The 15,697-nt window shown below is 32.9% G+C and overlaps 1 protein-coding gene across 3 annotated transcripts in view; it reads left to right on the forward strand.

The window, feature by feature from the left end:
- LOC111641238 (syntaxin-binding protein 5-like) overlaps positions 1-15,697 on the forward strand; it is a 122,990-nt gene that overhangs the window by 26,961 nt on the left and 80,332 nt on the right. For all 3 annotated transcript variants that reach the window (XM_023387374.1, XM_023387375.1, XM_023387376.1), the window contains exons 3-4: positions 3,304-3,454; positions 15,489-15,556. In XM_023387374.1, coding sequence (XP_023243142.1) covers positions 3,332-3,454; positions 15,489-15,556 — 191 coding nt within the window. In that variant the 5' untranslated portion in view covers positions 3,304-3,331. The remainder of the gene's footprint in view (positions 1-3,303; positions 3,455-15,488; positions 15,557-15,697) is intronic.

The following is a 15,697-nucleotide window of genomic DNA, read 5'->3' on the forward strand; positions in this document are numbered from 1 at the left end:
CATCTCCTGAAAGGATGAAATGAATTATCATGAGCTTGGTGAGCACTTTATGATAATTCCTTGTAAGTCCTGTTCCATTGCAGCTCTCTCCACACATGTAAGGCACATGCATATTTAAAAATTTAATTCCACAGAAGTTCTGCTGATACATTCCAACAATAGAATATATTTAACTTGAAGCAGAATTCTGGAAGAATCCAAAAACATATGTAATAGTTATTTCTGTGTTCTTCACTATACTTGGGTATTGTGGTGTTTTATCTCGTACTGTAATGTCCAGTTTTAGATAAGTAGTGTTGTTGTGTAAAGTTAATACTGTTTTTACCTCTCTAGACTGATTTCAAACTGAATTCCTAATAATTATGTAAAGCATTTTGAGTTTAGCACAAAAAGTGCTGTAACTTGTTTTGAATTGAAACCTGAATATATCAAAAATAAATTTGCAATAGTGCAGTATTTATAGGAGTCTGAAGTACAATGACTTGAATATTCATCTCTCTTTATGAAATATTTTATATGGTAATAGTGAGAAATTAAAACTTTTAGTATTTCACTTTCAAACAGTTTAGCATGTTTTTCCATAATACTCAAAAAGTGAATTTAATTTAGTTACATAGCAGCTCTTCAGATGATGATTTGAAAAGATTAGAGATTACAGTGGGTGATCGGTTAACGAACATAATCCGTTCCAAGACTTTGTTCGCTATCCGAATTGTTCGTTAACCGATTATCGATTTACCTTAGGTTTTAATGGGAATTTAATTAATTCGTTCTGGAGACCGCCAAAAATAAAAAATATATACTTTCTTAATACGTTTATTTATACATAATAATAAAAATACATACATGCACAGTCTTGCGTTTTTATTAGTCATGTTTTTTCCGTTTGAAAGGGTTAAAGAATCTGTCCAATGTCGATTGCTTTTCTCTCTTCTTCAGGATTTTTCGTAAGTAATTAATAGGATTGCAATTGTAGAAATCCCCAAGCCTCAACCTGGTTTGGATGCCATTCTAAGACCGTTGTTCTGACATCTTCCCACTTCTTCAAAAGATCTTTAATAGCAAATATCGGCAGTAATCCTTTTTTTCAGAAGAAAACATATCTCGCCAAGTTTCCTGGTGTTCTTCATTCAAGAGTTTTTGACGTTCTTTTGTCGTCAGATCTGTTTCAGGTTCCATTATGAACTCTTCGATGTTCTTTATTTCTCAGATGTGACTTTTATTACAGTCGACCCCCCTATAATTACGATTCCTATAAAACTACGAAAAAATATACGTATTTTGGAAATGTTGAGTCGAATTAGTGTAGAATCGATTAATTTTATGGAAGAAAACCTTTCAATCAGCCGTAGTCCGTAAACTTGACACGTGTCGGGCTGTGATTAGAACGACTTGTAAGAAATCTTATTCATAATAAATTGGAACGTATCTATATCTTATAGGGGGGTCGACTGTACTCCTTTAGCTGCTTGAGTCTTCCTGATTATACAGTATTTTTCCTAATTAAGATTGAACTGCGGCCTACTGTAGACCTGTTCACGCCATACTGCCCAGCAACATTAGGCATCTTCTGCCCACTTTCTACCTTTGCTATTATACTCTCACCTTTTGAAAAGAAAAAAAAACAGACGCAAAACTTAACTTGTGCCTACCCGACAGTCTCGCAAATACATAAAAGAATTGTTTTGTCAGAAAAATAAAAGGCTGGAATTACAAGGGAGAGTTTCAAAGTTCGGAGGAATACTATCCGATCGGTATATACCGGCTTGAGCGTCGATGTCGTCATCTCCCACACTCCGAAAAGTTTCGAATTGTTGCCTGAAGACAAGAGAAGACCAATCGGTATACATTATTTTACGTCGCTTCTTCTTGTGTTCGTTCTGTGCGGTGTTCGTTATCCGATCATGTGTTCATTGTCCGAACGTAAAAATCTTTCGCAAAAGTGTTCGTTATCCGATTTGTTCGTTATCGAATCTGTTCGTTAACCGATCACCCACTGTATTTTAGAATAAAATTAAGATAGTGTATGAATACAGGTAGCCCTCGGTTTATGCCGCAGTTCCACTCCTACAAAAGCCGGCGCAAATTGAATCGGCGTAAAACGAACCCGTATTTACAGTGAGGTATAGGGTTAGATTCTACATGAGTGAAAAATAAGCTAATCATTTTGTTTATTAATACAATATAATACAAAATACATATAAATTTTTAAAATGTATTTTATCATAAAATAAAGTAAAATGTTTTTATTTAAAAATTTTTGTTTCGAATTTCTTACATTTTTCGGAAAAAGTATCCATCTTTAATTGTTTACATTTTTTATTTCTTTCATTAAGAATTTCGGAATATTGTTGAATATGATGCTTCTTTTTACATTTGCACTTCGCTCCCAACATTGTCTAACTCACAAACTTCATCCGTCAAACTTTCCTTAGTTGAAAGGATACGTTAACCCGACGTAGAGCTACAGACGAGTGAAGACACTGATTGGTCGACCACCAGTCACTGTAGTGCATATATAAGGTCAGTTTGAGCGGGAAAATTCAAGGTGGCTAAGGAGAGATAAATATCGTCTGGCTAATGAGAAGTAGATTTGTCTCACTAACAATAATTTGTGATCGCCAGAAGTGCTATTGCGTCGTAAGGTGTTTTCCTGAATGAACTGATACGGGATACATTCATTGGCGCTATGGATTCGGACGCAATTTATTGGACTATTAAGTTTAATATCTTGACTTGTGGGTACCTAAACGTTTAGTATTTTAATACTAATTTTATGCAAATGTATACATACCCAATAATATTAAACAGAAAAAATAAATATATTTAATAAAAATCTTTGTTTTAACGAATATACAATGTCGCGGCTCGGTAAATACATCAACACTGAAATGAAAATCAGTCTAGCATAGGGAAAATCGGGGAATTACACCTTGAAATGGCGAATTGCACAGAGGCATTATTGTGAATCGGCATAAATTGAACTGGCGTAAACCGAGGGCTACTTGTATTTTAAAATTGGAGTGATGCTTCATTATCAGAAGTGTGGTAGTGGGACATTACTCTCTCATTTACTCCCCATTCTCCAACCATAACTTATGTTCCTGTGCTATTGATGGTTCACTTTCCAGGTTGGCATCTCTGTATGAAAATTAACTCTTAATATGTATCTAAAGATTTTTAAAAATATAATTAATATCAAGCAATTTTAATTCATGAATTAATTAGTTTAATGAAAGAATTTAATATGCTTTTTCAAAATACTTATTTAAACTTTAATTTGTTATAATAAATAATTTTTAGTTATCCTTGCTTCCAAAATCCTTATCCAATGGATCTCCATGAATCACCAGTGACTTATTGTACTTATCTTGCTGACTGCCCTACAGACCTCATACCAGCTTTCTATTCAGTAGGCTGCAAAGGGAACAAAACTACAGGTCTTTCTGATAAGGTCTGTATTAAAATTTTTATTTTAAATTTATTTTTTATATACTGGGTGTTCATAATTAAAGTGCACATTTAAAAAGATATAATGTAGGAACTAATCAGTAGAATGATATACTTAAAATAGATTCACTATAAACCTTTGAGTAACCAGTAAAATATTTATTCAAAAAAACAAACGTTTTCGACCGTATTCTTCGTCCTTCTTCAGGTTAAACGTTCCAAGATTCGAAAAGCCGTTGTGCTTTAAGATTTAAAAGATTTGGAACATATTCAACTCATTATGTGCATGCGTATCCAGCATTGGATAAACAAAAATATATTTAAACAATATTACTTGACACACATGAAATGATGGAAACACCCTAAATTGAGTTGTGGGAGACTTCTCCTTCAACAACAAATTTCCAAGCTATAGAAATATTAATTGTGTCATTATAGTTGATGCAGTTATTGCGTAACCTTGCTTTATATATTTCCAGAATTTCAAGCGTTCATGTGTGTTCCCTTCTGTGTGAAAGTTTAATGATTTGCGCATTATGCAAGTCGGCACTTATGCCCTGGGTCGAAGCATAAGTAGATAGGGCAGTGGTGCATCTGTTAGGATCAATGTCATATTTGTGTTCGCGTATACGTTTATCTAGAGAGCATATCGATGAGCCAATATACACCAGGTCCCTTTGAAATCTATGCTCCCTTAGTGGGACAGAATATACCCCTGGAGCCAATCTTATGTCTATGTCGTCTTTGCAGTTGTGCAGAATGTCATAAATGGTACTACGCCTCTTATATGCAATTCTCTTGTTTGTACATGCCACAATTTCTCTGTAAATCGGATCAAGGTGGTAGTTATATTCAACCACAGCCAAAGACCAACAATTTTCAGTCTTTGGCTGTGGTTGAATATAACTACAACCTTGATCCGATTTACAGAGAAATTGTGGCATGTACAAACAAGAGAATTGCATATAAGAGGCGTAGTACCATTTATGACATTCTGCACAACTGCAAAGACGACATAGACATAAGATTGGCTCCAGGGGTATATTCTGTCCCACTAAGGGAGCATAGATTTCAAAGGGACCTGGTGTATATTGGCTCATCGATATGCTCTCTAGATAAACGTATACGCGAACACAAATATGACATTGATCCTAACAGATGCACCACTGCCCTATCTACTTATGCTTCGACCCAGGGCATAAGTGCCGACTTGCATAATGCGCAAATCATTAAACTTTCACACAGAAGGGAACACACATGAACACTTGAAATTCTGGAAATATATAAAGCGGGGTTACGCAATAACTGCATCAACTATAATGACGCAATTAATATTTCTACAGCTTGGAAATTTGTTGTTGAAGGAGAAGTCTCCCACAACTCAATTTAGGGTGTTTCCACCATTTCATGTGTGTCAAGTAATATTGTTTAAATATATTTTTGTTTATCCAATGCTGGATACACATGCGCATAATGAGTTGAATATGTTTAAAATCTTTTAAATCTTAAAGCACAATGGCTTTTCGAATCTCGGAACGTTTAACCTGAAGAAGGACGAAGAATACGGTCGAAAACGTTTGTTTTTTTTTGAATAAATATTTTACTGGTTACTCAAAGGCTTATAGTGAATCTATTTTATATATTATATCATTACCTGGTGAGGAGGAATTTTTACACAAGATGATATACTTCACAATGGTAATAGAATTTTATTTGAAAACAAACAAAATTAGTTACAAAAATGTCCATTAGGGCAGTAAACAGCAATACCATAGTGGCTAGCTTAAAATGTCTCAAAACTTACAATACATATGGTACACTGTGTGGTTATACAACAACATGATCAGTATGATGGCCTCCACTGTCAGTAACATGCTGAAATTGCCAAATTGTATGTCCAACGATAGCACCCAGAATTTGAAGTTAATATATGGAGCCTGTTGATGTGTAATTACAGTGTACCAAGTGTATCATAAATTTTTAGATATTTTGTGTTACTAACTACAGTTTTGCAGTACCATTTACCACACTAGTGGACATTTTTGTAACTTTTCATTTTCAAGTAAAATTCCATCACAACAAAAGTTTCCATATGAAATATAACATTCTGCTGATTAATTCTTGAGATATCTTTTTTAAATATAACTTTGATTATGAACACTCTGTATATTATGTCAATATATTTTATTTTTAGATTTATATATTTTGGCACTTCTAGTATGTAATCCAGTAGTGATACAACATGGTTGCAATGTGACATACATATTCACACAGATGCTGTTGTTGAAACCCAATGACCAGTATATTCCTTTATATCCAAGAGGAAACTGATGGGGAAAAAGAAATTCTGTTTTGAATATTTATAATTGAAAAAAGCATGGATTTTGGGGGCTTTATTTACAAAACAAAATAAGAAAAAGAAACAAAATTAAAAGCTAGATAAAAGGAAAATGGATAACATTACAAACATGAAAATGCTTAGTTAATCAGCAACAATTTGCTACATAATCCATAGATAACTAACTATGGATGACTGACTAAACATATCTACATTCATCATGTAATTATATTATGTTTTTGGTCTTGCATCATTCACTCAGTAACAATCAAAACTAGGTAGCATAAGTTATAAGTCATTATTCAATTTATTGTCCTGGTTGTTGTTCTTTGCTTTTTTCCTTTTATATGGAATCAGCATTCCATCTTTAAACTGTCTTTTCTATTTCTCTCTGTCCAAGGTGTCCTCTCTCCCAAATCCTCTGCCACCTTGTCTCTCCATCTTTGCTTCAGTTTTCCCCCACTTCCTTCTCCAATTTCCTACTCTTCACTTCTCTTCACATGTCAAAACTGTCTTAATCTATTTTAGTGCATCTTCTCATATCTTCTTACTTATAGGACCCACCTTGACTAGTTTTCTTATGTAATTATTCCTAATTCTGTCCTTCATCACACCACACATCAATTTCAGCATTCTCTCCACTGTCTCCATCTTTCTTTCCTGGGCTCTTATAATTGCCCATGTCTCAGCACTGTACATTGTTGCAGGTCTTATCACAGTTTTGTATAATCTTCCTTACAGTTTGCAGCTAATTTTCTTATCACACAGTACTGCACTCATTTTTATCCAGTTCACCCATCCACTAAGAACTCTGCTGGATTTCTGCACTCATTTCTCTGTTATATCCAAGATACTTAAATTTGGAAGCTGTTATTAACTTTTCACCCTGGAGTTGTATATATCTCTCATCCCCTCTACCAGATGTCATATATACTGTCTTTGCTCTGCTGATCTTCATTCATTTCTCTTTCAACACTTTTCTCCATTCCTCCAGCTTCTTCTCTACTTTATCTCAAGATGTTTCACACAGCAAAATGACATTCACAAACTGCATACTCCATGGTGCCTTGCTCTTCACATCCACCAATACATTAATCACCAAATTAAACAGAAATGTGAAGTAGACAAACTGCAGGTAATGACAGGATGCCCAATTGGTGTCAACATGTGGGTGGGGGTATAAGACACAGAGACAACTCTCTCCAGTTAAAAAAACAATTAACCCAGTTTATTGTACAGATTATGCTTACGATTACTAAGTCTTCTGTCGGTTAGAGGAGGCAAACTACAGGATCTTTGCCTTTCTTTCTTGAGGAGAAAAAGTGTCTTATAGATGTAATCTTCAAGGTCCTTGCAGAAGTTGATGACCCCTGGATGTTGTCATTTGGCGAACAGCAGTTGGAGCAAAGTATTAAAGTCCGAAATGGGGACGATGGTGTTGAAAATTCCCTTTTTTTTTTTTTTTCTTTCTTTCTTTTCTTTCCTGATGGATGTTCACAATAGTAAAGACAGGTCAAGAAGCTGTCTGTGGTCTTGAAATTGCCACTTTTATAATTTTTTAGGGTTCCAGACTGAACATTTCAATAGGTCAATTCAACTCACCTCTGCTTTCTAATTGATTTTCACTCATTACTAAGTGTAACGAGATTGGAACTCAGATTGCGAGATGAGTCAACATTGTCTGTCAATTCAATCCCTATCAAAGATGGTCGATCTTAAAACTTGCATCATACTATTATTTTAATGAGAAGTACAGTTTTTCCAATAATTTCTTCCAAATTGTGTCCTTTTATAGACATGAAATTTCTATTTTTCCTTTTATAGCAGTTTTCCCCTCTTTCTTTCTTTTTTTTTTCTTTTACAAAATAATATTTTTTCTTATATTCATACAAGAAGACAAAATTTATTCATTTGTGTGGTGCCTGGCCCACTTCCAGAGTCTCACAGAAAGTATAAGGTTTGAGCCCTGGTTCAGCCCAATTCTCACAGTGAATTCCTTTGTCATACCTACACTATTCATTATTTGAGTCATTACTTCCTTATACATTTCCTTTACATATTTTTCTGGTATTTCTTTTACCTTCATACATCTTCATACCTTCTGTCTAGGTACCCAATCATGCTTTCCAGGTCTATAAATATCATGTGCAGTTCTGTCTGCATCTTTATCTTTCTATCAGCTGCTTTAGGGCAAAGATTGCATCTGTTGTTCCTTTTCTTGACATGAAACCATACTGTTCTTCATCTGTAGCTGTCTCTCTCCTTGATCTTCCACAATTCTCTCCCAAATCTTTGTTGAGTGTGACATCAATTTAATTCCTCTGTAATACCCACATTTTAGGCTGCAAGGCTATAGTCCCCCCCAAAGGGGGACTATAGCCTTGCAGCCTATTTTTAGCCACTTTTTTTTGCCCTTTTTTAGCCAGTATTTAGCCAGTTTTTTGCCCTTTTTAGCCAGTATTTAGCCTTGCAGCCTAAAAACTGCACATCAACATCAAACATAGAGGATACTGTAGCCATATGTTCACCATTCAGAGGGATTCTACCTTTGTCTACTGTCTATCTCCTCTTTTTATAAACTCTCCTCTAGTTATAAACAATTTTTAATAAAATTACAATTTTATTAAAAATTGTTTATATTTTGTTAACTAATATAACTAATCCGGTTATGCCTATGCGGTACCGGAAATGTACGTCTTATATGTACCTAAATAAAAGATTGTGTGTGTGTGTGTCTATCTCCTCTCCCTCCTTCTTCCCCGCCCCTTTCTTTTACCCTTTTTTCTGCCAGCTAAACACTTCATGTACAGCTGATGTCTTTCTTGTATGTATATAATTCCCACATTCTTGCACATTTCTTTTTCTTTATCTGGTATTCTCTCTTGCTGCCATAGTGTTTTCATAAGATCTTACACATGTGAGGTTCCAGAATAGGTCAAAACTAAAATTTAATTTCAAATTAATTGAAAGCAAAAATACTATTGTCGAATCAGACTAAAGGTCATGTAATATATGTGAGAGAGGAGAGAAAAAAACTGTAGTTGTCAAAACAAATGTGACATGAAGATGAACGATGTAATGGATCAGATGGAATGTTGATCCAGGAAGGTAGAACTCTGACACAAATGCTCATAAACAGTTGATCTAGGTTAAAAATTCGGAAAAGGGGAAAGATTTGATGGATAGAAAAAACATTACATACGATTATTAAAGTTCCAAAATGACAGAAAACAGAAACAACGGACTAAATTATGAGCGCAAAGTTTATAATTCTATTAGCAATCTCTGATTAGAGTTGACGAAAAAGTGTCATATAGATGCCTAGAATTGGACCTTTCTCGTGACCTGATCAGGTCTCAGTTTTCACCTAGAGACAAAAGGAGAAACCAATTGGGGAGCAAGGAATGGGACATGGGGCTAATCAGAAATATGGATACCGGGAGAAAAACTATAAAAATTGGTAATCCAAAGTCAGAGAGTCACCCTTCAGATTAAATTCATGTAATTGGTGTAACTGTCAAAATTGTGCCATATATACATCTTCCATTGGACAAAACATCACTCCTCCATCACCTGCCCGTCAATGCCAAAGCCAGAGACTGATGAACTCTTCTTGCCTTCCCTGGAGCCACACACATCCTACAAGCACAACATCCAACCAGATACCTCAAGACACCAAGACCTTTGTATTCATCATATACTGTATGTAAATATCCTTTAGTTTCAATAAATGATTTTCTTTATAAAACACTTGTCATTTTTGTCTTTGTCATCACCACTCACATGTGGACGACCCTAGCCTTCCTGATGAGGGATTGATTTTCCAGTAAAAGTCGACAAGCTTACGCAAAATATCAACCCCTCTTTGCCCAAATATCTCCATATCTCAGCTGGGATCTGATCAACTATTGCTTTCCCGTTCTTCATTTTTCTAAATGCTCTTTCCACCTCCTTAATTTAATTTTATATACAGAAATGATGAGAGATTGTCACAACTTTAGTAATATCATCTTTTATCTGTTTTATTGATGTGAAATCCTCTGATACCTTGTCCCTTGCTTTTGCAATTCTTATCAGCTGCCTATCCCTCATCTTTTATTTCCAGTTCTTCATAGACCTTATCCATCACCTTTGCTATTGCCTCAGTCCTTTTGCATATTACCTTATATGTATGTTTCTTTATCTTTCCTGTGTAGAGATCCCCTGTAGGATGAGGCCTGCAGGGCTAAACAAAAATTAACAGACAAGTCGGCTTGACAGATATACTAGCTTTTAATTAATTCCAGTTTGGCATGATTGCGATATATGCATAGAACACGAAATTGATGATTTTTACAATATTCACCTAGTACAATAAAATTCTACACACATTTATACACTTTCCTCTTTCCTACTCTCCTTTAAGGGGACTCATGACATGTTATAACGGGAATGACGAGAGGCGTGTAACAAAGAAAAAATTACAAACTACTCTGTTCGGATGAATCTGCTGATCTTTCTCTCAAATACGTTGTAATTCGATGTAAAACTATCCTTAGTTGGATGTAAATAGATTGTCGTATCTCCCGCTTTATTTCCGTTTTCGATCCTTTCACGCACAGTGTCTCGATCTCCTATATCCACACATGGCCAGAACACCGCAAATAGGAAATAAGAAAATAACAAAAGGTGCTACTATACATGGGTCCCGACCTTTTATAACTGACTGAGCAGATATCCTCCTCATGTGACCTCTACTGGCCAATCTGGCTGCTGACATGAGGTGACTTGGGAAAAGGTGACACCACAAACAAAAATGAAGGGGTCGAGGGAAAAACTGAAACAAACACAAAAAAAAAAAAAGTCATGAAGAAATATGCCTTTATTGAATATTTTCTATTTTTTCATTTCTTTCTTTTCTTTTATTGAAACTTACATCTTCTACCATCAAGCCTATTTTCCATAGGATGGCCCTTTTCCTGATATTTTCCCCAATACTACTTCTCCAACTTTTCTTGTAATACAACTATTAAACTCCCACCATTCCTGCACATCTTCCAGTAGCATTATTCTTCCAATCTTTTTTTTTTTTTTTTAACTCTCTATTAGGTCCCCTTCTTTCAATTTCCACCACTTTATTCTTTGTTCTTTTTTTATCCTAGTTACTTCTACCTAACCATTACAACAAATAAGAGATTTATTGCATGTCAAAATATTACTTGTTTCTCTAAAACATAATCTGTAAAATGTTTGTGTGTGAGCCTTCAAGTTGCAGACAATTGTTATACTTGTGTCATGATGCTAACATACAACACATTAAAAGTGTCTATATTTCCACATTGAGTTATAAAATTGATTTTAAAATTTACTGTTTTATTTAACATTATAGCAATAATTAATACAATTAATGTTATTTAATCGGAAATCTTTTCAATCATGTCTTTGGTTAACTTCAGCTTACAGAACAAACAGAATAAAACTGTTTTTCAATTATTTATGTTATTTTGCAGAAAATGTTGGTATTTTCTTTTCTTTTATAATTATGCAAATTATTGATTATAAATTATATATGTTTTTGTAACATTTGAATGATTCCATTCTAAAAGTTGAATCCTGAGGATGATCTATGAATTAGACTGAAAGTATTACAGTACCATAAGCCAGGATTACTTTGTGACACTTTTAACCTGTTTTTTTTTTTTTAATAATAATTACCAGATTATTAGACAAAATATGTTGTTATTTTAAGAAGATATAACATTCCCCTTTCTTTACACAGTTTTTAATTCATTGTTTTAAACAATATTGTGAAAATTATTTGTTACAATTTTACCTTGTCACAAGAGGTAACTTTATGACAGCATGTTTGTTGCATAAATCTATAGTGGACTCCATGTCACAATGTTACTCTACAGCAATTACTAGTAGGAAAGGAAAAGGGAGAAACAAAATCATTCATTAGAAATACTAACTTTTATTAGTTATCACATAGCAAACAGTTTTAATCTTCAATAAACAATAAATGGTATTTCTTTTTATTACTAGAAAATGAAACTTCTTGACAATGTGATATTGAATGTAGAAAATTGTTTTTCGAGAATAAGAGAAATTAAATAAAATTATCAAGACAGAAAATCAACCATTTCTTCTGTTTTTCTTCAGGCACTACCAATATTTTCCAATAGACTTCATTGAACTTAAATATGTATTACTTTTTTTCACTTCTGTTGTAATTCAAGAGTAGCATTTTATATCAAAAATTACAATTACATGATAATTTATTTTTTATTCTAGATTAAATCTTTATTATGAAATGTTTCATCTTGCTATCTGCATCTAATAATTCTGCAATTTCACTTCCTATGCTTTCATTATGTAATTCATAGAGTATTTTATACAATTGAGTTACTTTTTATTAAGTTGAGGATTATTAATTATAAGGAGTTTATTAATTTTCATTGAGTTACTTTGAAATTTACTTGTATAGCTTACACTAGCTAAATTAATTAGTAAAAAATAAGGGGCAGGCTGATCATCGGAGGTGTTAGCAGACTTTTGAGTAGAGCTTGGTGTTGTGTATTGGAGAATTGGAAGCCTGTAATTAGATGGGAATGATTAATTCAGGGAAGTGAATATATTTTAACAGATTATCCTAGACTTAATTTTATCTTTATTACTAATTGCTGGGATAGAACCAAATCCAGGTCTCTTACCCTGTTCTCCGCAACAAGTGAGTCAAGCAGTCATGCAAAGAAGGGGGCATGATTGACCATGTAAAGACAACATCCAAGAAAAGGAAAAAGGGAAACAATTGGAAGATCTAAGTAGCATAGATTATTATTAAATAGAAGGAGCTATCTGTAAACAAAGCCCTGAGATTACAAGAATTACGAAAATTAATGATTATTTTGAAGTAGTTAGTGATAAGGAACCACAGGTGCAGGAGGAACTCCAATACACACTAAAATCGATTTATGAACTAATGCAGGACAAATTTGCACAACTTTATTTTGAAATACAAGAAATTAAAACAAGTTAATTTACTGAAAGGAGAAAATAATTTTTTTTCATGGGAAGTTGACAAAGTTATCTCAAAAAGTAGAAGAAATGGAAATAATATCTAAGAACAGCTGCCAAATAAAAGGTATGATAGAATTCGAAATAGATAAATCGATTAATGAGAGAAATAACAGGAATATTATAATTAAGTACAGAATCCATTCTAACTCAGCACTGGGGTGAAATCTAAACTCTCTCCCAAGAACCTGTAACACCTGCCGGAATGACACCTGATCCCACAGAATAACATACACTCCATCCAGTGAAATTCCTTAACCAGCTGACTTGAAGAACAGCGTGATGTTCAAAAAAGTTTGTCAACTGTGACACATTACACACCGGTTACAGGTTCTTAGGAGAGAGAGTTTAAATATTATAATTATTACTTTCCTATTTAATTCACATAATTATGCTAAAGAAATTAACCAGTATATAAAAAAAGATTTGGGAATATCTAACAGTTGTACAGAAAATGTTGTTAGACTAACTAATGATGAAAGAATGCCAATAGTGAAAATTTCATTGGATTCCTTATATAACAGAAATTTGATTCTTAGAGAGTTTTGGAAAAAGGAAGATAAGGTCAGTAAAAAGGAGAGAAGCAAAATAATATTCACTACAGATCTATGTAAAAGATCAAGAATCAGGAGAAAAAATTATTACCAACAATTAGAGAAAAAACTTAATGAGAATAAAATAATCATAAGAGACGATTACTACATTAAGGATAAACAAAAATACTCATATGATATCAACCAGGAGAAAGCGTTTCAATTGAGTGGTGTTTAAATAGGATCTGATTATCAATTTGAAATGGTAGATAAATAGAAGGATAGAAGTATTAGTCATATGATTGTTATAATCATAAAAATAGGATTTTAAAAAAATTTATTTAAACTATGTTCATACCTTATGATGATAACTATTTAAATTCTGTTGACAAGTAATCTATAATAAGTTCTATGATATTATAGTGTATAATAGAGCGAAGCTTTCAGGAGATATAAAATGTTTCTGAAATTATTTGTGTCGAGATATTTAGAAAAGCTATAATTCAAGTAATTTTGTGAGATATAGTATAATCTATACTAATATTATAAAGAGGTAATGTTTGTAAGTTTGGATGTACGGGGTAATCTCTGAAACTACTCATCCGATTTCAAAAAATTTTTCACCAATATTTAGAATGGAACTTCAGGGTGGTCATAGGCTGTATATTATTCCGTTAAGCATTCATATAAATTAAAAGATATCATCTAGGGTTAAGGCTTTTATGTCCAACAGATGGCACTATGATTACGACGACTTAAGTTTGCTTTTCTGTGAGACATGCTTTTCTATGAGGATGAACTAAAGCAGATCATCTTCTATCTATTTATATAAATAAAAATGTAATGTTCGTTTGTTCCTACCGATTCCTTTGAAATTTTAACACATCGCTGCATTCAAATGCATACGTGTTTTTATATAATATACATGTTGAAATTCTCCCTACTGAGTTTTTTTTTAATTGCATTTTAATAGGGTACATCAACAGAATATACACTAAAAAGGGATTTTTCAATATTCCCCTGCTGGGGAGAGGGACAGGATTAAGGCTTACTGTGAAGAACTTGGCTTCTATTATACTATTTTAGATGTGGTTTTTTGCATTTTTGATTGGGTTTTAATAGGGTACGTCAAAAGAATGTACACTAAGAAGAGATTTTTCGAAAAATCTCCCTCCTCCCAATGGGGGAAGTGTTATACATTTATAATAGATACATTTTGAGTCACAACAACGCGTGGCAGGGTCTGCTAGTAATAATATATTTTGATATTAAGGGTTTTGTGCTTGTATCTTTGTTATTATATATATCTATGCTATAAGATTATATGAAGAGAAAACAATAACTTATAATATTGTATAAAAATTTCTCAATTTCCCATCATGGACGAAAGCTGTGATTAATAAGATTAATACAACCTCTGTACATAGGTTAAGAGCAACAATGATAAGTTTATGTAACAATTTTCCATATAGTTATAAATTGTATTTATTAATGATTTCTGTAATCTGTCTAGAAGATTTCTATAGTTGAGTACTATGACAGACGAAGTTATATATTTAAGTCTCTAGCACTCAAAAATATATGTCAATGGTTTTTGGCAAGATGTAGATTATATTGGAATTAATGTATTATATTACAAACCAACTAAGGTTGGATACATTTTTGTAATCCCCTTTTTAACAGGTTTACACCTTGTACAATAAACTTTACTTAATTAGTAAAAATTAATTATAAGCAAGAATAACACTAACTTAAACATACTTTTAATATATCAACTGGTTTAGTTTTTTTTACAACCAAAGAAAGTATCTCACATTTCATACATCATTCAATTTCTTGGTTATCAGATGGAATAACAATAGTGGGAAATATTACATCCAGTACTTTTCAGCAGTAGCGTCAGGTAACATCACTATACAAGATATCAATCTTTTACTGCAAACAAAATTTTGAAATGGATATAAATCTATTTTAAGTCAGTTTCCCCTGCTGTCACAAAGTAATTTTGGTTTACAGTATTTTTTTACTCTCACCTATATAATGTGTGAATGTATAGTAATTTATAAATGATATTCATTTCATAATGAATTAATTAATTTCTGTAATTTAAGGAGTGGCCTATAAATGGTGGTGAATGGGGAACATCGACATTAAGTTATCCTGAAATTATCATCACTGGGTAAGAAAATTTATTTTACATGAATATATCTATAATACATATAGCAAAGTTATTTAAAATCTATAAATATTGATTTATGACTAGCTAATTTATTTTGAAGGTTTATTATTTTTTTTATAAATTATATATACTATTTTATTA

This window comes from Centruroides sculpturatus, unplaced genomic scaffold, assembly GCF_000671375.1.
Source record: "Centruroides sculpturatus isolate CEXI.00-Female unplaced genomic scaffold, Cexi_2.0 scaffold1487, whole genome shotgun sequence".
NCBI lineage: Eukaryota > Metazoa > Arthropoda > Arachnida > Scorpiones > Buthidae > Centruroides > Centruroides sculpturatus.